This window comes from Microtus oregoni, unplaced genomic scaffold (genome assembly GCF_018167655.1).
Source record: "Microtus oregoni isolate MIOR12 unplaced genomic scaffold, Mior012 000026F_ref0000081, whole genome shotgun sequence".
NCBI classification, from domain to species: Eukaryota; Metazoa; Chordata; class Mammalia; order Rodentia; family Cricetidae; genus Microtus; species Microtus oregoni.
This window is the reverse complement of record NW_024543085.1, coordinates 30,114,411-30,137,089: the sequence shown is the minus strand read 5'-3', so window position 1 is coordinate 30,137,089 and position 22,679 is coordinate 30,114,411. Positions and strand designations below refer to the sequence as shown.

The following is a 22,679-nucleotide window of genomic DNA, read 5'->3' as shown; positions in this document are numbered from 1 at the left end:
GGTTTTGAGACAGGGTTTCTCTGTGTAACAGCCCTGGCTGTCTTGGAACTCACTTTGTACACCAGGCTGGCCTCTATCACAGAGTCCGTCTGCCTCTGCCTGGGATTAAAAGCATATACCGCCTCTGCCGGCTTGTTCTAAGTTTCGAGACCTAACAAAATTGTCAGTACTGATTCGCGCATGCTAAAAGCATTCTGTGAGACCCAAGGGGAGAAATCAGTCCTTCTGCTTGTGTCTGAACCTTTCCACCCTGTTACAAGAGGCCTCGGCAGGAGATTAGAGACATGGACAAGCAGGGGGCACTCTTCATTGCTGCTGCCTGCTCAGAAGCCAAGTCAGACTGGGAATAGCAACATTATATCCCTCCCTGTTCCAAGTCTTTTCAATCTGCTCCTCCATTCCAAACTTCAGGAAAAGGAAGAGAAAATGGCTTTGGGGTCCTAAACTCTTCAGGGAAGTAACACACTCTAGGAGGAGTGACATTTGATAGCATTTTCTCTGCTCCCAACCTGGAATGCCTGAGGGCCAGAGAGACGGATGGGATGAAGGAAGCAGGCTGAGAAGTCCTAGTTTCCTTTAAACACGGTGTATGACCAGAGCGCAGTCTGCAGCTCCCCACACAGTTACACAGAAAGGAATCAGAAGGCTGTGAATCATCACGCCTCGTCAGCACAGTGCAGGTCCGCCTGCTTCACCCTTTACCCTTAAAACAAAACAAAACACCAAAACAACTAAAAAAATCCTCATTAAAAAGAAGTTGCAAAAAAAAAAATCACTTGTTGAAATTAATTTAACTCAAAAACTGTATAATTCAGTGAACGTCTATATGGTTACAGTAGCCATTCGGAATGAAAGTTGAGGAGTTTTACATTGGATTTCATACTTTCTTTATCAAATATATTTTTAGACAGTTACCCACTACTGAAAATGAAAATCTACGACATAACTAAAGATAAAAAGAAAGAAAAGCCTAGCTTTCCACCTTCGTTCACCACTCATCTCTGTTACCCGTGTTTAGCCCTTCCCCATCCCTAGTATTTAGCCTTTCTTGTTATCTTGTCTTCATGCTAATTCTGTACCCATGTGTGGTTTGTTTACATATGAACATGTATTGGCTAGATTCCACATATGAGGGAGAACCTGCATTTCCCCTCCTGAGATTGTGTGACCTCTATAATATAACGTTCTAATTCCATCCATTTTCCTGCAAGCTTGGTGATTTCATCTTTCATGAGAGCTGGATAGTATTGCCTTGTATATATAGTTTTTATTAGCCATTCATCTGTTGATGGACAATTAGTTCTTTCTAATTCTTTGCTGTAGAAAATCAAGCAGCAATGAACACTAGTGTTCATATATGTCTATGGGAGGGTATGATGTTCTCTGGGTGTAAGCCCTGAGGAGAAATAGCGGGGTCATATGGTATCATTTACACTTTAGGTAATATTTTTTTCACATCATCAGCCACCTAAAAAGATGTTAACTGTGTAAATGATCTCCTACAGCTATATCCACTCTCCTTTCTGTCATCCTTGATCTATAGGTTATTTTCATATATCTCACACATATATAAAACACATTTTAGTTATGTGTATACATGTGTACCTGTGTGGCGTTACATGCATATGTGTGAGTGCAGTAACTTACAGAGGCCAGAAGAGGGCATCAGATCCCTTGGAGCTGGAGTTATGCATGGTAACTAAAAGTTAGTAAGAGTGTGAGAACATGAGTTCTATGCTTAAGGCTGTGAGCTACACAAAGAGCTGATCGCTCTTTGGTTTGGTTGTTTCCGAGTCTTTGTCCAATGATTTGCACCTTCAGCCCCTTCTCAGACTGCGAGGACAAATGTGTTCGTTTCTGAACGGATAATCAGCAGAGTACCAGAACCAGCCCTTATGGGTAACCCCGAGGCGGTTCTCGCGGGAACTGGCCCCTTATCCCCCTTAGTTCAGCTCTGCCACAGTGCTTCAGTGAGGCCATTGTTACCTCGGTGCCCGTGATGTGAGGTGCTTAAGAGTTAAAATGTTTGGCACTTTCCACCCTGCTGCAGTCTTTAATTTTATAAAATCTTCATTTTGCTCTGATCAGGAGGCACCGAGCAGCTGTAGTGATGGCATTCCCCGAGTAGCCAGGATATGCATGCAGACACTGGCTCAGAGAAAATACCTTTAATTGGTATGGGTAGCTTTCATGGTAAGACAGGAGGGTTGATGGCTATTAGGAGCTTATGTCAACTCTGTCTATTGCACCATTAAAAAATGAGAAAAAAATTAAACAAAGCAAAATACAAAGCTGGGTCCCATCAACAGTAGTTCTTTTCTTATTCATCAAGGAAAGAGAAATAAAGAGGAGACATTACATCTCCCCAAGAGCCCCCCTCCCCCGCTTAAAAAAATAAAGGTTTACACAACAGCTTTGAATACAGAAACAGAGGAACCGTTCAAGGAAGGAGTGGGTGTGGGCAGAGGCTCGCACTACTAGAGCTGCCAATAGTGCCTTGGGAAAGGTGCCGCGTAATTCGACCTGACGATGCCCCCGGCCTTGGAACCGGCATGATAACCTCTCATCTCATGCTGTCTGTGTGCTCAATCACTTCCTGCCCACTTATTTTCCTGATTAGTCTCCCGAGTTCCCCGGAGAGACCTGCCAACAGCGGGCGCGAGGGTTCCTGTGGGAGTCTACGGTGGAGCTGACTGTGGTTGCACCTGAGCGGCCATCTCTAGAAAGAAAGGCCTCCTTTGTCACCCAGCGGCAGATTCCGCTCTCTGAGTTCTCAAAGGCTTCGTTTGTAGAGCCCCAAGATGTCCGCAAAATTCCCAAGGCACCCACAGAAAAATCAGAAGTACATACTGAGTGATCCCCTAGAATCTCCCATTTAAACTCCTAAGGGGCGCAGGAGGATGGGAGCCAGGGAAGGTGTGTGACATGGAGCAATCCGTGTCATCCACAACGGAAAATATGAACACCAGAAATGTTTCCTATTCTAAACAACGTGGGCTTAAGATGCACTCTCTGGAGACTGTCCTGAATGGACAGGCTGACGCTGCTATTTATAGGGGCTGATGTGTACTTTACCAAGAGTTTTATTCCAACAAAGGAACTGTATGGAAGGTAGGGAGGGACTGAGTTGGACACTAGACTCCCCTATTTTAAACTTGGTTATTCTGTATTAAGTAATAATTATTACCTTAAATCTAATAGCGGAGATCGCACTAATCTAGACTTACTGGAAGAAGAGGCCAGTGTAAACGAAGAGACATTTTAACAGAAATACAGCCTTGAAAAAATACGCAGGCGTATCTGGCAACTTTCACCAGACTAACAGAAGAATCGGGCATGTGTTGAAAGAAATGAACAAAGGAAAAATGACTTCTGATCAGGAAAGTAGCTTTTCAATAAAAGCGAATGTTTCTAGATTTGTTTTAAAACGTTTACAAGGACGTGTTCGCCGATGTTTAAAAACAAAGCCTTGGAATGTAGCTTACATATTTCACATGTTAATCAAATCCTTTATTTACATATAGTTCCGAGTTATACTTTCCTAAGCCTGCTATAAATAATTAAGAATTCAAAGCCAGAGGTGTCTGAATTAATGCAGAGTTATGACAAACTAAAGCACATCTCTAAGACTGCCAAAGAACACCGTTCACGGCACAGACAGCCAGAGCGGGGATCTGGTGTTACTCATGAAGCCGGCTCACGGCTCTGTCATCTTCTTCCCAGATGAATGAGAAGCCACTTACAGGGCTGCATCCTCCCAGCTCACGAGGGTTCCAAGCCCCAGGGTGGTGTCTTGCAGCACTGTCCTGAACCTGAGAGATGATAAGGTCAAGAACCTCACTAGAACACTCCCAAACAACTGAGTGAGAGTTCCCCTAGTGCACATTCTAGAATATTCTACAATCATTCTGGCCTGCTAGGTTCACCTGGCCAAATGGCGGTAACAAATGTGGATCTCTCAGATGGACTGGGGTGAGAAAAATTCAAAGTGACAGACTTGACATAAAAACTTGATAGTCAAACAAACAAACAAAAAAAGCAGCAACAACAAAACCTGCAAGAGAAAACATAAGAAAAAAAAGAACTTGATAGTATTTGTTACATTTTTTTTTCTTTCCACCTTTGGATGAGAGTTTTTTGTTCATAGGACTTCATGCTTCACTGATGTTCCTAGCGGGAGATACCATGTGAATCCCTTGCTCCTTTGCCTTCAGAAAGGCAAATCTCCAAGCCCTCTCGAGGAAGTGGGCAGTTGTTACCATCTTCACCTGAGAGTCTAGAGGCAATCTTTGTGAATGCCTCACAACAAGGCTCTCTCAAAGTCATTACCCGAAGTCGAGTGACCTCATTCAGAATGTTGCTTTTACTTAATGGATTATTCAGAACCCTGGCTACCTACCTAAGTAGAGCAGTCAAAGAAGGCGCTGGAGAGGAGCCTTCAGGGCACTAGGGGCATTGCAATGTGCTAGCTCTAAAGTGAAGTTAGGAGCACATAGGGCTGTGCAATACGATGAGTTAGGACCCCTCCATCTGTAGCGTATCATATTATTTTGTGTATGTCAACTTTTTCATGATTAAAATAGGTAAAAACAGTTACTTGGAATAAAACGATTAAAAATTATTTTGTAAAAATCAGACTCATAACTTTCATCATGTGTATATATAGACTATACATATACAGATATACACATATATACGTATACCACACACACACATATAGCTGCTACTGAGAACTTCTAACTGTTGTTTTGATAGTATGGGAGCCACAAATTATATAATGGGAAAAAATTATGGTTTCATAAGACAGAAGTATTTGAAATATATAAAGAAAAATAAACATAAAGATTCATTTACTGGAGATAAATCCTAATGTGTTAGGGACCACACTACCTTTTACTATTGCTTTAACTTCAAACCACTGAAAACTGTAAAGACTCTTAACAAAAAGGTACACTTTCCTTCATATGGTTCTCCAACTGCTTTCAAGCAGGCTGATGTGGAATTGATCCAATTAATACTTAGATACTAGGCTAACAACACAGGGTCAATGCCTGGTTCAGTGATACCCCAGAGGGCAGCTGTCAATGGGTTGAGCTTCCTGGGAGATAGTAATTTAGTCTATGGGGAAAACAGTATGAGCAAATGCTGCCTGTGGACTGTGTCAGGTGTGGTGTTGGCAGGAGGGCTATCGGGAGGCTGTTTTCCAGGTGATAATGTGGCGTCGTGGAGGACAGATGGACTTGAACTTGGTAACCCTGCCAGGATTTGAACCTGAGTCCTGCCCTCTGGATGGCATCTGTTTCTGTCTCACATTAGCTCTGCCCTCCTTCAGTGACAGTAACAGCAGAGGGGAAAGGTAAATTTACTGGTGAGAATCCAATCAGCTCTCACCTTTTATGTGCTTAGAGAAACAAGCCCCTTGGTGGGGTTGACTTGTTACTGTGAAACTTTAAGGACAGAGCGCTCTGACAACCTAGTCCTACCATGGAGGACTATTTAAAGAAATCATGCCAAGCAATAGACTTTAAAATCTGTGAAGAGAAAATTCCAGCTGCAAATTCTGCTCCTTTCACTGCCTCTTCATTCAACCTTGAGACCCAGGTTCCTGAAGCTGGCAGCTCCCCTTTGGCCTATCCTCTCACCTTAACAAAATTATGTATTTGTGTGTGTGTGTGTGTGTGTGTGTGTGTGTGTGTGTGTATGTCTGTTTGTTTGGCTATGTGAACACCGCATGCATGCAATGCCTGTGGCAGCCAGAAGAGGGCGTAAGAACCACTGGAACTGGAGTTGTGGGTGACTGTGAGCCACCTAATATGCATGCTGGGAACTGAACCAAGACATTTTAATCACTGAGCCATTAATCCAGCACCTACCTTACCTTAAATTTTTTTGCTCATTACAATATGACCTAAAGTAATTTTATTTAGAAATATTATCCATAAGTTGTCTTTAAGTGTAAAAAAGGCTATATGAAATAGACTCAGGTAAATTCTTCCCCAAAGCGTGCCTCTTCCAGACAGAAAAATTGAGGTACCATCAGTTATCCATACCGTGTAATCCACCACAGCTTAGAAAGGAGAGATCTTGGGGGGGTGGGGCAGACTCCTTAAACTCTTAAAGTTTTTTCATATGCAAATTGAAGTTTTGCCAAAACTCCCTTGATCATAGATTCTTAGCCTTGAGCTGAGAGGGCCAGGAGGTCTGTGGATGGAGATCCACGGTACCAGAAAAAGTAAGCTGCCGTGGTTTGGGGGTGCAGATATGCCGTGGTTTGGGGGTGCAGATATGCACTTCTCTTGGAGCAAAGTCCATAGTGTTTGCCACAGTCTCCAAGTGATTTGTGGTCCCCTACAAGGACAGCCTAAGGCTTTTGTGAGTGACGTGATGTAGTCTCCTCTGAACACTGTCAACTGGGGGGGAGGGGGGGAAGTCAGCGGTCTAAGACAGCTTTTTTTTTTTTTTTTTTTTTTAGCCTGAGGGATGAAAGCTTACCTCCTCTGTTTCCGCTTTCCGCCACACGGTAATCACACAGGAGGTTTTTGTGTTTTGAGGGCGAGGAACGCAATGACTGAGTCTCTACAGGTCAGTTTATCCCAGGGACCGTGAAGAGCAGTTCATCCAGCCTGTGAGCACACACGGGTGCTGGAAGATTTCCCCGCCGGGTGAAGTTATTTAGCGATGACCTTTAGCTCGGCTAATCAGTCAAACGGTGGAAATGCCCACTGCCGCCTTTGCTATAGAGGAAGGTCCTAAACTTTGGGGTGGGCAGGCAGAGCTGCGCCCCATCAATGACATGCAAATATTATTTAAACTTTCAGACCCAGAGAACACGGCGTGAAATCTAGGGTTGCTCTGACAGCAGAGACAATGTCTCTGAGGTCTGTGACCCAGAACCTGGCCCGTGGTTGGTTGCGAACAAATGACAGCTTCCTTTCTCCAAAAAGTAAATGAAATTTGGGGCTGATGCTTATTTCCACAATTTTGGCTAAACTGGATTCTTAAAGTGACTTTCTGGGCGATGTGATGGTTATTACATTGAAAATAAAATATGTATCACGAATGCATGATTTGAAAATCTTTGTATAGCAAGCTTAGACATGGACAACCAAAAGGCTTGGTTCTTCCCACCCCTGCAGACACAGCGCAGTGGATATGGAGATCACCAAGGGAAAGAAGTTTTGCTGTGAGGATGTAGTTAGCAAAGCTACAACATTCAAATTCTGAGAAACCTTTCTTTGTATCAAAGCAACGATATAATCTGAGTAACACTGGACCTCTGAAACCATCATTGTGTTGATTTCTCCACATGGATATATAAAGCTTGTCCTGACTGTGAGAGATTTCATTATTCCCTCTCACTGTTAAAGAAGAGTGAGAGACATTGGCATAGCTTTTCAAGATAAATAGTAGTAGCTATCAGCGCGCGGAATACCTAAACACCACATCATCCTGTCTCCTCCCAGATAAACCATGCCTGGTTCTTTATACACATCATATATAGAAACTTAAAGAAAAATTCACTAGTGTTTTGAGGACTTCTGACTAGCTAATATGCCAGATTTTTTTTTTTTTCAGATGGGAATAAAGTTATGGACCAGCATGGCAGTTCCTTTGTACCAAGAGTCCTGGTGTTGTGGTTGAACACGTACCACTTAGATAGAGCCACTTCCTGATGCTCTTACAGGGTAGGGTACTCTCAGGACCAGAAGAATTACTACGTTCGAGTCAACTGGTTTAGACGGGTCACTTAACTTAGGAATTGACAGGGGTAAAGATACTGCCAATCTAGAAAAAGAGGAGGGGAATGAAAGAAGGGAATTCGGCACAAGCGTGTGAACTTTGTGGCGAGATACAGAGCGCCTGGCAGAGGTAACGTAAGAGAAGAAGGTTTATTCTGTTTCGGGGCTTAGGGAATTCAAGCCATCATGGTGGGAAAGGTGCAATGGCGGAACCAGATTCTGTCTGCGGGAGTGGGAGTGTGAGGCTGCCGGATCATCTCATGGGGTCAGGAAGCCGAGACAGGGAGCTGGTCTGTAATTCTCAGGGCCGGTCCCACGTCTCTACTTCCGCCTGCGAGGCCCCCTGTAGGAAAAAAGCTCTACATTTCCAAAGGGCTCAGCCAGCCAGAGACTAAGCGTCCAGCCTCACTAGCCTGAAAGGGAGAGATCGCGCTCACAGCTCAGCCACTGGAAATCACCTCGTTTGTCCATTTCCCTGCACTCAGGCTGGACGGAAACTGAACACTCTCAAATATGCATAAAGAGAGAACGGAGAGATGGCTTAATGGTTAAGATGGCTCAGCTTCCTGCTTTTTCAGAGTACTTCGGTTTTCTTCCCAGAAACCTAGCTGGGTGGCTCACAACTTCGCATACCTTCAGCCCCAGAGGGATTCAAAATCCTCTTCTGGTCTCAGAGGGCCCTCCTCTCCCTCAACACACGTGTGTGTCATACACATACGGACATACCACAGAAACAAAAATAAATCTTAAAACATGTGCATAAGATGCTACAGAAACATTTTAAAAATAGCTTTCAATCTAATTATTAAAAGAACTTTTAATAGAACAGAAACAAAATTTGTTTAACAGAAACAAAATTTGATACCAAAGACTAGCCTTCCCCCACCCCCTTCTTTCTGGAATAATCAATCTTCTAAGAGAACATTTTTGGCAAATGTAACTATGTTAATGATTTATACAGTTTCAAAAGAATGTTTCGTTTAACTTCCTAATGGAAAATAATGTTCTGTTCAGACATTTTAAAATGTGTTTTTAAAGACTTGTACTTGAGACTCAAGGTCGCGATCTAAACATTCTGAATAAGTGTTTTTATGTGTACTTGTCTGTAGTTTAATTGTCGATTGGCCTTGGTATTAAATCATGGGGGAAAATGTCAATGATATGTTCTAGAAGGGAATTTTTGTGGATCAAATGGATTTTTTAAAATTGCTTGTTTTTCTAGAGCAGTAAAAATATTTACTTTCAAATGTCTAATCACCAAGATATTTCAGAAGCCCATAAAAATGTATGAATGATGAAAACAGCTAGCGTGTTTTCTTTCCCTTATTTATGTCTCCGAGTCTCGGAATCTGATAACGAGCCTACAATGGAGGCCTTTCTTCTGATGGAAAGAGGAGCCGGCAGTGGGTGCAGAAAGCATTTGCTGGGATCATGACTTGAAAAGTGAGGGCGCTGCCCTCTGCTTGGAGGCCAGAGGACCTGGTGTGGACAACGTGAGGCCACGGGAGATCTCCGCACAGATAGAGATCGCACTGCAGGTTGGTTCTCAGGAGGTACACCAGAGTTCAGGGTCCTGCCCGCTATGTGGGAAAGAAGAGCTCCGCCTGAACTCACGCTACCTCTTCTGTCAGATGGAACCTTGTCACCCCCATTGTACCCACCACACACAGCTGTCACCAAGTAGCAAACTCCAACTTTCTAGCTTAGGACGCTTGCGATTCTCTGAGACATACAAAAACAAAATACCAATTAAAAAGCAATTATGGTTTTAATTTTGTTTTTTTTTTTAATGGGTGTGTGTTTCAGAGAATCAAAGGACCACTAATGACTAAGAGCAATGTCTACTGAAGCAAAATGTTGAGCCCTGTGTCAATGCTTTCTATATTATCTCCTCTCATGCTATAAAGATCTAGGGAGTGGAGACTTTCATTGTCTTCATTTTACACAGGGGCAAGCAAAAAATTTGAAAGCTTGCCCATCTTAACAATGGGCAGCCCATAAAGGACAAGCCTAGGATTGGCACTATAGGTCCTAATGCCAACACCATGACTATCATTGCTAAGCTTGGCCTCTTTGATCCTGATGCCTCGTGGTGCCTCTTCATTTATATAGAGCATACATATTTTCTGTGTTTGTATGTGCCTATGCTTTTCAGCGAGGTCTACTGAGGTATTATTGGTCCATATTCACTGGCTACATCTTAAAGGCTCAGAGTGTCTCTGTACTTGAGTAGGAAGGAGTTGACCCTGAAAATGGATCGGTCCTTTCTGATGTCTGCATTACTCAGCGATATAAATGCCCGGGCATCCACAGTCAGCACAGGGAGTCCAGGAGGAAGAAGAGGAAGGGACACAGAAACAGGGGCTCCAGTTCTGTGACAATGAGCACAGAAGACAATGACTTGCAGCAGATACAAGGAGGTGCCTTGAGGAAGCCAGAGATGCTGGCAGCGTTGGGAGGTGTGGAGTAAAACCCAGAAAGAGAAAAAGCAGCAGAACGGGGCTGAGTAACTGTTTATTCCCACGAGGCTAGTGGAGAATAAAAAAAAGCAAAAGAAAATTTTTATTGATTTACTTATTCATTTAGTCAAATAGGTAATTGACTAAAAAGTAATTGAACTTGAAATGTGTACCGATAATGTCATTTGCTTAGAAACAATCCATTCAGGATTTTCTCGGATGATGCACAGACTCCCTTCTGCCAATTGCAATTCTTCTGCTTTTGGCTAAGAGCTCTCTACTTCACCTGAGGTACGAGCTTCATGACTCCTGGCACTCTACCTACAGGTGACTGCTGGTCTCTACAGTTCTGTATAGACCTTGCACCTCATAGATACTCTCCGTATATGTATATATGTATTTATTATAACATTTCATTAACTCATTCATTCCTTCATCTATTGCTGTGGTGCCAGGTCTTGAACCTAGAGCCTCCAGTGTGCTGGTCAAGTACTCCACCCTGAAGTACATAGCCGGTCTTGTTGCACTTTTATTTTGAAACAGGATCTTACTAAGCTGCCCATGCTGGTCTTGAACTCACAATGTTCCCGCTCCAGGATCCCAGGTAGCTCGGCTTTTAGGCCTATATGCTGAATTAGGTGTCTTCTTTTTAGCAATTCTAAAGGCATCATCACAAAACGTTAGAGCGAGAAAGCCAAGTGACGGAGAAGGACCACCAGCACAGAAAGCTTTATAGAGTCACAGGTGTGACCAAGTAAAGAGAGCTTCGGATAATGTCAGTTAGAGTCTATGTTATGGAAAAGTCGGATATGATCGAAGGTATATGTATGGCAGAGTTTCTGGGTGGCCATGGCAGTCCAAGAAAGGGAAAGACAACACAGTATAAAATGTGCAGTTAGCTTTTAATTCATTTCAATGTGTGTACATCTGTGTACGTATGTCTGTGTGAGGGTGTGTGAGGGTGTGTGTGGGTACCACAGAGGCCAGGAGAGGGTGTCAGATCCCTTGGAGCCGGAGCTACTGGCTTTGGTAACCTGCTGGACATGGGTGCTGGAAACTCCAGTCTTTAGAATCAAGCAGCAAGTACCATCCCTCCAGCCTTGCGGCTGGCTTGTAAAATGATCATTTGAAAATGCTTTTCCTGAGGAATAAAAATGCCTGGAAACCTGACTTAGCTTCATTTGTGGTTGTGACATTCAATGAGAATATAAGTTTTTAATTATTTATCACTGGAAATCAGAATTATATCTTTTAACCAAAGTCAGTAAGACCAAACTAAAACAAGATATTTTATTTGGAAAGTCTTAGTGGGTAAGGAAAACCAATAGACTCTTTTTTGTTCTGGGATATTCCTTTCTTCACAGGGGTTTAGGGGTGATGTATACCAAGGTCTTATGCCAGCTTTAGTGAACAAACCCGTATGAGGGCACATATTACGTTTGGGGTGACAAAACCATAGTTTTCTAATCATCTTTTGGCTTTATATATGTTGAGCGCACACCCCATGTTCTTCCTAATTCTGCACTCTGCTGTTCCATCCTTTCCTTGGTACCCAGAACCAGCTTAGAACAGATGAGATGCCTGATAACAATGCGCTGGGTATGGACACATGCATCTGTAGCCCCGACCCTTGGGACCACTCCACTTTAGGCTTAGTTACTCTACTGTCATTCAACATCTGGGATGATTTCCTTTTGTTCCCTAAATCCAATGGAAAGCCAAGTCTTCCCCCCAGCCCGCCCCAAGGTGAATTGCTCAGGGCCTTACAATAACTTTTTTTTTTAAATCTATGATTTCATATTATTTATTTGATTTCAAAACAAGCAATATATGACCTATTGCAAATAGTAGACAATACCAAAAGCCAAAGGAAATGAACTCTAATTCCCCTGAAAAAATACTCATGGCTCAGGCAAGAGGAAGCCAAGGTCTAGAGTTAAAGGAAGACGGACTTGCCCAGGGTCTCATGTGCCCTTTGTCCTCAGATCTGAACTGTGATTTTAGAAAGCCCTTGATTCCTGGTTTGACCATCTGTTTCCTGCACACACCCTGTGCTAGCCCATGAGATCCGGCTAGACTATCAAGCCTAACTTTCACTACTTGCTGTAAATGATCAGATTTTTTTTTTTACCAAATGTTGAAGGGATTTACCTAAATCTAATATAGCGTAACTGTATAGCACACTTTGAAACATGAACAGGTCAACACATACAAATATAAGGCCAGCGTTAAGCATAAGCAGGAACGCAGTCTAAACAATATTTGGATAAATTAGTATATATTTGTTCTAGGTCATCTAGCTTTAGTGTGTAGGATTTTTTTTAAAAAAATATTTTTATGCTTTATTTAACTTTTTATTTTTTTATGTGCATTGGTGTCAGATCTCCTATAACTGGATCTGCAGACAGTTGTGAACAGCCATGTGGGTGCCGGGAATTGAACCCAGGTCCTCTGGAAGAGCAGTCAGTGCTCTTAACCACTGAGCCATCTCTCCAGCCCCATGTGTAGGCTTTTGACGGCCGACACTAGCAGAAAATAAATCCTGTCCTCCCAACGTCGTCACCCCCTGCAGAGGATGAATTCATCAGCTGTGTGATCAGTCCGTAGGTAGGGTTCCAGCAGTGAGAAAATCAGGCTTATTCTCTATAAATTACACCATGGCTCAAACCACTCTGAGACGGTTCTCTCGTTCTTCTCACCGGCTTCCTATTTGCCTACCGACACGGTGAGCAAAGGGGCGGAAGAGCTCTATGCAAGGTGATGCCGACAATGCTTTCCTCCCCAAAGCCCCAGCTTTCTGCAGGTTGTTCCTCTGCTCTCCTGTTCTCTTGTTCCCAACAGTCCTTTGAGATACACATGGGTCTGTCTGCTGATCACCATCCCTTCTCCCATCTCTGTTCACTCTTCAACTTGATTGGTTCTCAGCAGACATTTGTTGGGTAAAGAGCGAGCCCAGGAGAACCCAAGGCCAGCTAGCCCTGCATTGGACAGGAGGTATGTTCCTCCTGTTATGTCCACTCATCTGACCCATCCCTGGTCTAACCCATCCCTGGTCTAACCCATCCATCCCTGGGCTTCCTCCATCTCTCTGCTAATTTGCTTCCTGTGATAGTTTCCATTATACCCTTATGATCTCTTACTCTTAATATTGGCTTTTGGGGTGCAGGGGGGATAAGACTTCAGCTTTTATGGAGCCATGACAGTGGGTTTTCCCCCATGGACCTTTCTTATAAGATTTTTCTCTTCCTTTCTAAATAAAAAAATCCAAGTTTCCTGTCTTCAAACATCTGGAGAAAATCCCCAAGTTCATGTGGTTTCTACCTGAAATTCAACACTATTCCCGCGACCACCAAGAGTGGAGTCTCCTCACCTTTCCCCACTGGGGACCAGGCAGAGGCTTTTCTTGGAGATGTCTAATAAATACATGTTGGGAACGAATGAAAGCATCCGTAGCCCCGACCCTTGGAACCACTCTATTTCAGGCTAACTTACTCTACTTCCATGCAGTATCTGGTATCTGGGACTTAACAGTCTTTGGTCTTTCTGTGAGTTTCCCTTTCTCCTGACAGGTTTGCTAGTTGCAATACGGGATCTCTTTTCTCCTAGTCACTGCTCTGACTCAGGCTCTCGTGACTAGAGAGATACTTGACACCAACTCTGCCGGTCTCAGTGTATCTGTATAGGCTGAGTCCTTGGTACTCAGCTTTCACCACCATGTTCCTTCCATACAGCCCCCTTGTTAAGGTCCCAAGATGTTTTTCTCTCAAGCTCTCCGCTTCCTCTCTGCAGCAGGTCCTTTCCGCCTTGAGCTTACGTGGCTCATTTCCTCACCTAGTCAGACCCCTCTGCCCCGCCTCTTTTTTCTACTGATAAATTGTATTTCTCATTTCAGGGTCACAGAGAAGTGAAAATGACAGAGTTGCCATATTCTCTTTGTCCCCTCCCCAGGCACAGCCTCTGCCATTGTCCACACTCCACACACAGTGTCAGACCTGCACAATGGATGCCATAGTGGATTCATGTGTCATTTCACCCTGATTCCACAATTTGCACTAAGTTCAAGCCCAACAACATGCATCTGCCATCACAGCATCTCACAGATGGTTTTGATAGACATGTTCCACCCACACGTTCTCCCTCCCTCCCTTTAGCTCCTGGAAACTGGTGTAGGACAATTGTCTATATTCTGTCAATTATGTTTTAAATAAACACTGATTGGCCAGTAGCCAGGCAGGAAGGATAGGTAGGACAACCAGACAGGAAGTAGAGGCGGGTCAATGAGAACAGGAGAATTCTGGGAAGGAAGAAGCCCATTCTTCCCCAGTCCTGTCCAGACACAGAAGAAGCAAGATGTGACCTGTCCCACTGAAAAAGGTACTGAGCCATGGGGCTAACATATACTAGAATATGGACTAATATAAGTTATCAGAGTTAATAAGAAGCCTGAGCTAATGGGCCAATCAGTTTATAACTAATGCAGACTCGCTGTGTGATTTTCTTTGGGACCTAATGACTGGGAACTGGACAGGACAGAAACCCAGACAACAGTCAACCACTGGTCCTTTTGCTATTTCCTTCATTTTGTGTGTCTTAAATTTTTACCGATTAACTCTTATTTTTGAGCGTGGATAGATACATCCTGTGTGGTGGACACATCCCCCCCCCCCATCTCCCCTTCTTCCCTTTCCCAAACTCCCTCTTCTGGTTGGGATAACTTCCATTTGATTCATCTCCATCATTGCTTCCTCCAAAGGTTGCCGCATCCCAACCCCCAGACTATTCTGAGACAAGTTTCCTCTCAGGGCGATGATTGCCTTTCCTGCTCATCCCGACCCCCAGACTATTCTGAGACAAGTTTCCTCTCAGGACGATGATTGCCTTTCCTGCTCTTGGCATTACTCTTTAGTTCCAGCTGTGTACCTGTGTCTGCTACTTAGCTAGTGAGGATGGTTAAGAGTATCAATAATAATAATAACAACAGCTATTAGCTGTACATACGATGTGCCAGCCACATGGGTAAGGCTATTGGTAAAGCTCAATAATCTTTGTAACCACCACAGAAGCTGGGTAGATATGCGTATTTTATATAAGACGACTGTGACTTAGCGGTCGCTTGCTCAGAGCCACAAAGCTAAGAGGCAGAGCTATGATGTGCTCCCTAGTCTACAGCGCAATGACGCATGCATAGACATTCCATGAATAGCCAAGTTCATTCAAGGCCAGACTTTCCATTGTCTTTAGGATTCTTCCTCCAGGTTCGTACAAGAGAAGAGCATGAGAACAGGGTACTTTTGGTTACAGGTTTCGGTTTTAAGTCTTGCACTCCAATAGGGGGGTCCCTTGCACCCACCGTGCTTCGCATCTGAGCACCGGAGTTACTGGCATGCAAAACCATGTAGCAATTTTCTCCCTGTCAATGCCTGGCCTGCTTCCCTTAAACATCTGATCACGGGCAGTTTAGATGCCCCGTCCTTTCCACCCTGTATGTCACATGTCAAAGCTTCATTTTTCCAACCTGCCCCCCAAGCCAACCACCTCAAAGGCCTTATATATTAGGGCAGCTTCCAACTGCACCCTCCCCTCAATAACTCAGACCGTCAGTACTAATCTTCCTGATGCAGATGACCAGGCACGGACTTTCCAATAAGAATAAAATCTGAAATAAGACTCTATGGGACTTACTAAGAGCCTTCCAATAGTCGGTATTTAGATTCTGTGTCATTTCAATATTATTAGTGGCCTTAAGCCTTAGTTCATGCCTTGCCATTACCATTACAAACTCCCCAGTGCACACAGCCTTGGTAAAAATGCAATTATTCAATTCTTCTCCAATCTCTGTTTTTCCTTGAAAATTTCCTATTTTCTCTCTTTTTTTTTTTTGAGTGTAAAGTTTAGACTTTTAACAGGAAAACTCCTTTACATCCATAACTATTTTGCAAATCATTTGATGTGCAATATGGCCGCACTTGGCCCTTCGGAGGGAAGTCACTATGACTGGAAATGAGCCCTGCCGATAACGTGAGTGTCCGTCAACCTGGACTCTTACCTCTCCGCTTCCAGCCGCATCTCCTCCCTCTTTTGCCTCCTGAGTTCTCGGCGACGTTCAAAGTCATCCATGGTGAGGTTGCAGGTTTAGGGAGCCCAGATGATAATCTGGATCTAAAAGGAAAGAGGCAGAGTCTGGATCACCAATGAGTCCCTGCCTTAGCCCCTCCCATTTTCACCCCTCCATCTTTTCTTTATTTTTAGGAAAAATACCTTTGAGTACTGAAAAGGCAGCCAGTGGTCAATTCTCAAAGTACTAAAGAAAAGTCAGAGCCCAGGATTATATTTAGAATAGCAAGAAGGACTTGCAGGGGACAAATATTGACAAAGTGACTTCAGAACGACTGAATGGCCTTGTCCTTTGTCACTCGTTGAACCCCAGACAACACACAAAAATGAACAGAGAGAAAAGCAAGAGGGGAATAAAGAGAGGAAAAGAAAACTGGCAAGAAAAGAAATACATAGAGAGTAGGCAGAGTAAAAGAGAACTCAACAATGCTGCCTGCAGGCATTTGCATATTCTGAAAGTGTTAGTATTGGGATTTTTTTTTTAAGTCTGCAGAAATCATAGGAGAAAAAAATATCTCCAGGACGCAGCAGTCTGGAAGGAGGCTCAGTCTTTGGAGCTCAAAAATCCCGGCTCTCTCCAGATGTAATCCAACCACTTTACCCTTTCCTACCTCCTCGGAGATGGTTTTGATTCTGGGAAGAATTTCCAGCCCTTCAAATACCAAGCCTGCTTCCCTTGTGTATCTGTGCAATGCAGTCAAATGTTCCAGAATTCCTCCACAGTCCCCAAACCCAAAATGACTCCCAGGAAAGGGGAAGCGGGCTCCTGTCCTCGCTTTGTTTACGGAGCTGTCAGTGGTTAGTTAAACTAGCCTGGAATCTGACATTTAAGGTCTGCTGGAAGATTGCTTCCTGTGTGAGGCAGGAGGCCTCCACTTCCTCTGGATTCTTCGGTGCTCACTCTGGCTATACCCAGATCACAAAAATGCTTTCCAGCACCTTCTATGCAGATGAGATGAGGCACTTGTCCTGTGCAAGAAAATCAGGATGGGAAAAGCCAGGCCCATGACAAGATGGCAGCTTTGTTTGAAAACGAGTTCAGAAAAAAAAAATCAAAATAAATTGGCATAAAAGCATTTTGCCCTCATTGCTTGTACAGTTTATAAAAACAAAAATCAAATCTCAGCCAATAAAAACAAAACCATGCAATGCTTGGATTTTTTTTCTCACTTTCTGCATTCTCTGAGGTATTAAACTGTTTATGAATCTTTAGAAACTTGAATTTGGGGTTTTATTGGAGGTTTTAAAAATCTCCAATTATTTTGCTTCACTCTGACAAGAGAGTTGCAGTCATGAAGGAAGCAAGGTTTTCTTTTTGTATTTCACCAACCAGAAAGGTCTTTCTCAGACCAGATGTGGCGGGACATGCATGCAGTCAAGGACTCGGGACACCAAAAGTCCAGCTTGGGCTGAAGAGTGGAGTGGGAACCTAACTTGGAGGGGAAAATAGAAAGCTCTCTTCCCACCAAGACCCTACAACTTTATACATTTTCTGGTCTGAACTCTCTATAATTATTAGAATAAAAAATAAAAGTGATTTGAGAGCCTTTATGTGGTCACCTGGAAACTTTTCTCCTGTCTGCTGTTCTGACCAACCATGGACGGGAGACTAAGATGCTGCTACATTAAGACGGGAGATTCTGCCTTCTTCCTTTCCTGTACTCTTTGGCTGCAAAACCACCTCTTAAATAACTATAGCAGTAGCAGACAGGGCTGGGAGAAAGAGGTCTGCTTGTGAGCAAACCATTTAGGTTTTGTACTGCTTCATTAGTGGGGACAATCCCCTCTGAGATGGTTGGTGGCTTCTGCCTATCAGGTTTACGCAGGCATCTGCTTTTGCATGACAGTCCCAGTGCTATGCCTATTATACCTGTGTCTTGGAAGTGTCAGTGAGCCTGGCCAAGGAGCCTGGGTCCTAAGAAGACCAGAAACCACTGGTTTTCAGGGACAACAGCATAGGTAAACAACCCCATGCAGTGCAGTTCTTTCTCCAGTTCTGCCCTCTTACTCCCCACCTTTTATTACTTACTTGAAGGTCATTTTTCTTTCCTAACCATAGAAAAACTACTTTAGATTTGGGTATAGGCTGGGTATGTACCTGTGGGCACGGGGACGGGGGGAATCACAAATGTGTTTTATCATGCAACTCTGTGGACCAGTGCCTTTGTGGAGGATGTTTTGTGGGTATCTTGGTAGAAAGCAAAAACTCATCTATGTACTGTGTGGTATAACTCTCAGCTGTTGGGTGTGTCTGTGTATGTGTACTCACGCTCACATGTGTGTGTGCTTGTGTGTGGGTGCTACTACATGTGTTTATGTGTGTGTGCTTGTGTATGTGTTTATGGATGTGTGGTGTGTGTGTGTTTACATGTGTGCTTGTGTGTGTATGTGCTTATTTATGTGTGGTGTGTGTTTATGTATGTGTGGTGTGTGTGTTTACATGTGTGCTTGTGTGTGTATGTGCTTATTTATGTGTGGTGTGTGTTTATGTATGTGTGGTGTGTGTGTTTACATGTGTGCTTGTGTGTGTATGTGCTTATTTATGTGTGGTGTGTGTTTATGTATGTGCGTGTGTGTGTTTATGTGTATGCTTTTGTGTACGCTTATGTGGGTGTTTGTTTATGCGTGTGCATGTGTGTGTATGTGTGCTTGTGCGTATTGTATGGCAAAGAGGTGCATTTGTGAAAATGGCTCTTGGCTGGTCTTAAGCAGAACATTGCACTATTCTTGTGTAGGAGAAGCCATGTCTAGGTAGAATTTTAAGTGATTTCCCCCTTCTTTGGGGAGCAGCAGCATACGTCTCCTCATTTCCTCCCTCCCCCCAAGCTGGTGCCGAATACTTTCCAGTAAAATTGGACAGGAATTAACTCACAACAAGCAGGGTGATGAAATGTCCAGGCAGAGAGAATTTAGCAACTACGAAGCTCTTGGGTGCCACAAGAGAGACAGGCAAGCTAAAGGAGGAATCCATAGATGAGACCGACATTCCTGACAAACTTTAGGAAAATTTAAATGTGGGCCAGGGATTGATTACTGTATTTGTCTTTCCAATACAGTTTCCCACATTGGGCTTTTTAAAGGCAGGCATGCTCCCTGATTAAGGAGTAAGTGGATGCTTCAGGTTTTAGAAAACGTGGACACTGTCTTCTCCTTGGCTCAAGATTCTACAGAGCTCATGGTCCAGGAGAGAGGCAGGATGGGACCCAAGTCATTTCCTCCATACTTCACTAGCACCTCAGGGGCTCCCGAGCCTCCCTTTCCTCCCTTTTCTGTACTTCCAAAGGAGGTAGGTGTGGGATGTCCTTCTGTATATGCGTTGCTGTTATTGGCTAATGAATAAAGCTATTTTGGCCAGTGGCTTAGTAGAGTAAAGCCAGGCGGGAAATCTGAACAGACATAGAGAGAAAGTAGGCGGACTTAGAGAGATGCCATGTAAGCATCCAGAACCTTAGGAACCTTACCTGTAGTCCACAACCTTGTGGTGATACACAGATTGATAGAAATGGGTTAATTTAAGATGTAAGGGCTAGCTAGGAATAAGCTAGAATCATTGGCCAAACAGTGTTGTAATTAATGTAGTTTCTGTGTGATTATTTGGGTCTGAGCAGTTGGGAAATGAACTCAGCCTCCGTTTACAGATAGGGGGTAGTATTTTTGTGTATTCCTCCTCCTCTGTCCTCCTCCACTCCCCCTCCTGTAGCTGTGGCTGACCTGGAACTCATAGAGATTCTCTTGCCTCTGCATGACTTTATTTCTTCTCCATCTCCTGCCCTAGATGGGGAATCAAGTATACCCATATCCAGTAAATCAAATATGATACTTTTCCTCAAAAAAATTGAGTTCTATTTTTGATTAGTATCTTTTAACTGTAGGAGCCAGCTATGATAAACTAAATAGAAACAGACCACCCAAAGGAAGTTCTTTACTTCCCACCATTATCACCTGCCATTGTAGGACTCAGCCATCGATAAGTTTAATAGAGGCCTGAGTCTCAGTAGTTTACCCTGAAGCAATACCTGGTTGCAAGAAAGACCATAAACTAAGATTACCTGAGCACCACCCAAGAACAGACCATCTAAAGAAAATGCCTAATGTTCCAACCACTGTAGATAGCATCACCCTCCAGCACACACTCACCAGGACACCCCGAGACAAATGTCAGCCAGTCAAGGGTCCTGAACCTCAGAAACCCCTCACTCCCGCCTTTACTACTATAAAAACCCAATTCTAACTGAGCTTGGGGCTCTCCATTTATTCCAATACATTGGACATGTGGAGAGACCAAGTTTGCAAACTTGCATAAAACAAAGACTCTTTGCTGTTACATATGGGACTCAGTTTCCTTGTTGGCTTTTGGAGGATTATGCAGATTTGGGCATAATATTAATCAAGAAATTAAGTGTTGTTTTGTAGGGTGTGTGCATGTAAGTATGCAGATGTGTGTGTGTGTGTGTGTGTGTGTGTGTGTGTATTTGTGCATGTGTGTATGTGTGTGTGGGGGCAGATATTGATGCTTGGTCTTTTTAAAAAGGCAAAAGACATTTGTTCATTAACAGTGATACATTTTAGAATCATAGCATAGCAAAACGAATGTTTCTCCATGTTTTCTGATTCCTTTGTTGTTCTTCTTTGAGATTCAAGAGCAATCAATTGTTATTTCCAGTTTTCAAAATTAAGGTATTTTCAACATCTAACAATCTTCATACCTTATCACTTGAATGGCTACAACTCATACCTAAAGAGTAAGTACACATACCAGGTGTGGCAACACATGTCTTCAATTCCAGCACTTGGAAGGCAGAGGTAGGGGGAATCTTTGTGAGTTTCAGCTCAGCCAGAGCTACATAGAGAAATCTTGACTCCCCACCACTTCCTCTCCAAAACCATAAAAGAGTAAAGTACATTAAGTTTGGTAGTACTTAGGAAGAACTGCAGCTTGCAGACCCTATTCCTTTTTCTAGCTCTTTGTAAGGAGTGTTTCCTATCACCTACTACCTATTTTTTTTTTAGACAGTCTCAGATTGAATCTGAAGCTCACCAGTTCAGTCAGACTATCTGGCCATCAGATCCCAGGGTTTATGATCCCATCCACCCCTAGGGATGGGATTACACATATAGTTCTCTTTGTCCAGCATCTTGATCAGTTGCTGGGGGTCTGAACTCAGGTCCTCTTGCCTGTGTGCCAAGCATTTTACCAACTGAGCTTCTCCCATCCCTAAGAAATCTTCCAGTATTTTGTTTCACATTTATAAGGTTGTTGTAGTTTTCCCCCATGGGCATATGGCCTCACTGTGTATGTTTCCTGAAACTCTTTTAAAAGATTGAACCCGATTCTTTTTCTGTATGGGTCAAGTTCTGTGGCAAGCACAAGCCACCTTAGACATGTGTGTGTGTTCACACATACACACTTGTATAGAAAGCATAAAACAAGAAAAGGTCACGAGTAGGTGAGTTTCCAACCAAGCACTCAGTTATTAGGAAATGGGGCCTTTGTAGAGAATTATACGCTGTTGATTTCCAGAACATCTGAAATCAAATAATGGACAAGAGTATAGGAAGTCTTCAGGATGTAGAGGTCGTTGTCTCGACTGTCTCAGAATGCATTAAAAATAAAACCTGTTGCTTCAGAGACATTGAAGGGGCTGATGGCATCCTCCCCAAGGAGCACTTGATAGATCTATCCTATATGATATGATGGGCTAGCTTTTAGTTTTTTAAACTTTTAGTATTTTTGATCAATAAATTTTGCTTCTCAGAGCATAGAATAAATAGAAAAAAAAGAACAGAATTTCTTCACACTACTTTCCCTCTCCCTTCTTACATGGTCTCTTACATTTAGGTTGAATTGTACTCCTGAAGCGAGCGACAGAGAGAGAGAGAGAGAGAGAGAGAGAGAGAGAGAGAGAGAACGCAGACAGATAGCTAGAGACAGATACACAAAGAGAATGTTAAAGTTCTAGTCTTCAGTATGTCGAAATGTGTCCTTATTTGGAATAGGGTCTTTGCAGGTGTAGTTAAGGTAAGGTGATTAAGACAGACCCTATTCTAAAACAAGGGAGTCCTTATTTAAAAGAAAGAAAATTAAGGACAAAGGGAAACATATACAAAGGAGAGATAATTGGAAGACTCAGAGAGAACACTTTAAGAAGGTGAAGACTAAGGAATGACACAAATCCTTCTTCGTGCCTATCACTTGACTTCAGACCTCAAACCTCCCATACTATCAGACTCCTGTCACAGCAACCATAGGAAACGAACATGCTTTGTTTCTCTCATCTCACAGGGCTACAGTACATGCGTTATAGTTGACAACCTGATGCCAATATGTACTCAAACCCATAAAGAACACTCTGTGATTTTGTAACAT

The 22,679-nt window shown here is 43.2% G+C and overlaps 1 protein-coding gene across 4 annotated transcripts in view; it reads right to left on the bottom strand.

The window, feature by feature from the left end:
* Cald1 (caldesmon 1) overlaps positions 1 to 22,679 on the bottom strand; it is a 195,418-nt gene that overhangs the window by 90,335 nt on the left and 82,404 nt on the right. For all 4 annotated transcript variants that reach the window (XM_041675484.1, XM_041675486.1, XM_041675488.1 and 1 more), the window contains exon 3: positions 16,245 to 16,357. In XM_041675484.1, the coding sequence (XP_041531418.1) occupies positions 16,245 to 16,315 (71 nt within the window). In that variant the 5' untranslated portion in view covers positions 16,316 to 16,357. The remainder of the gene's footprint in view (positions 1 to 16,244; positions 16,358 to 22,679) is intronic.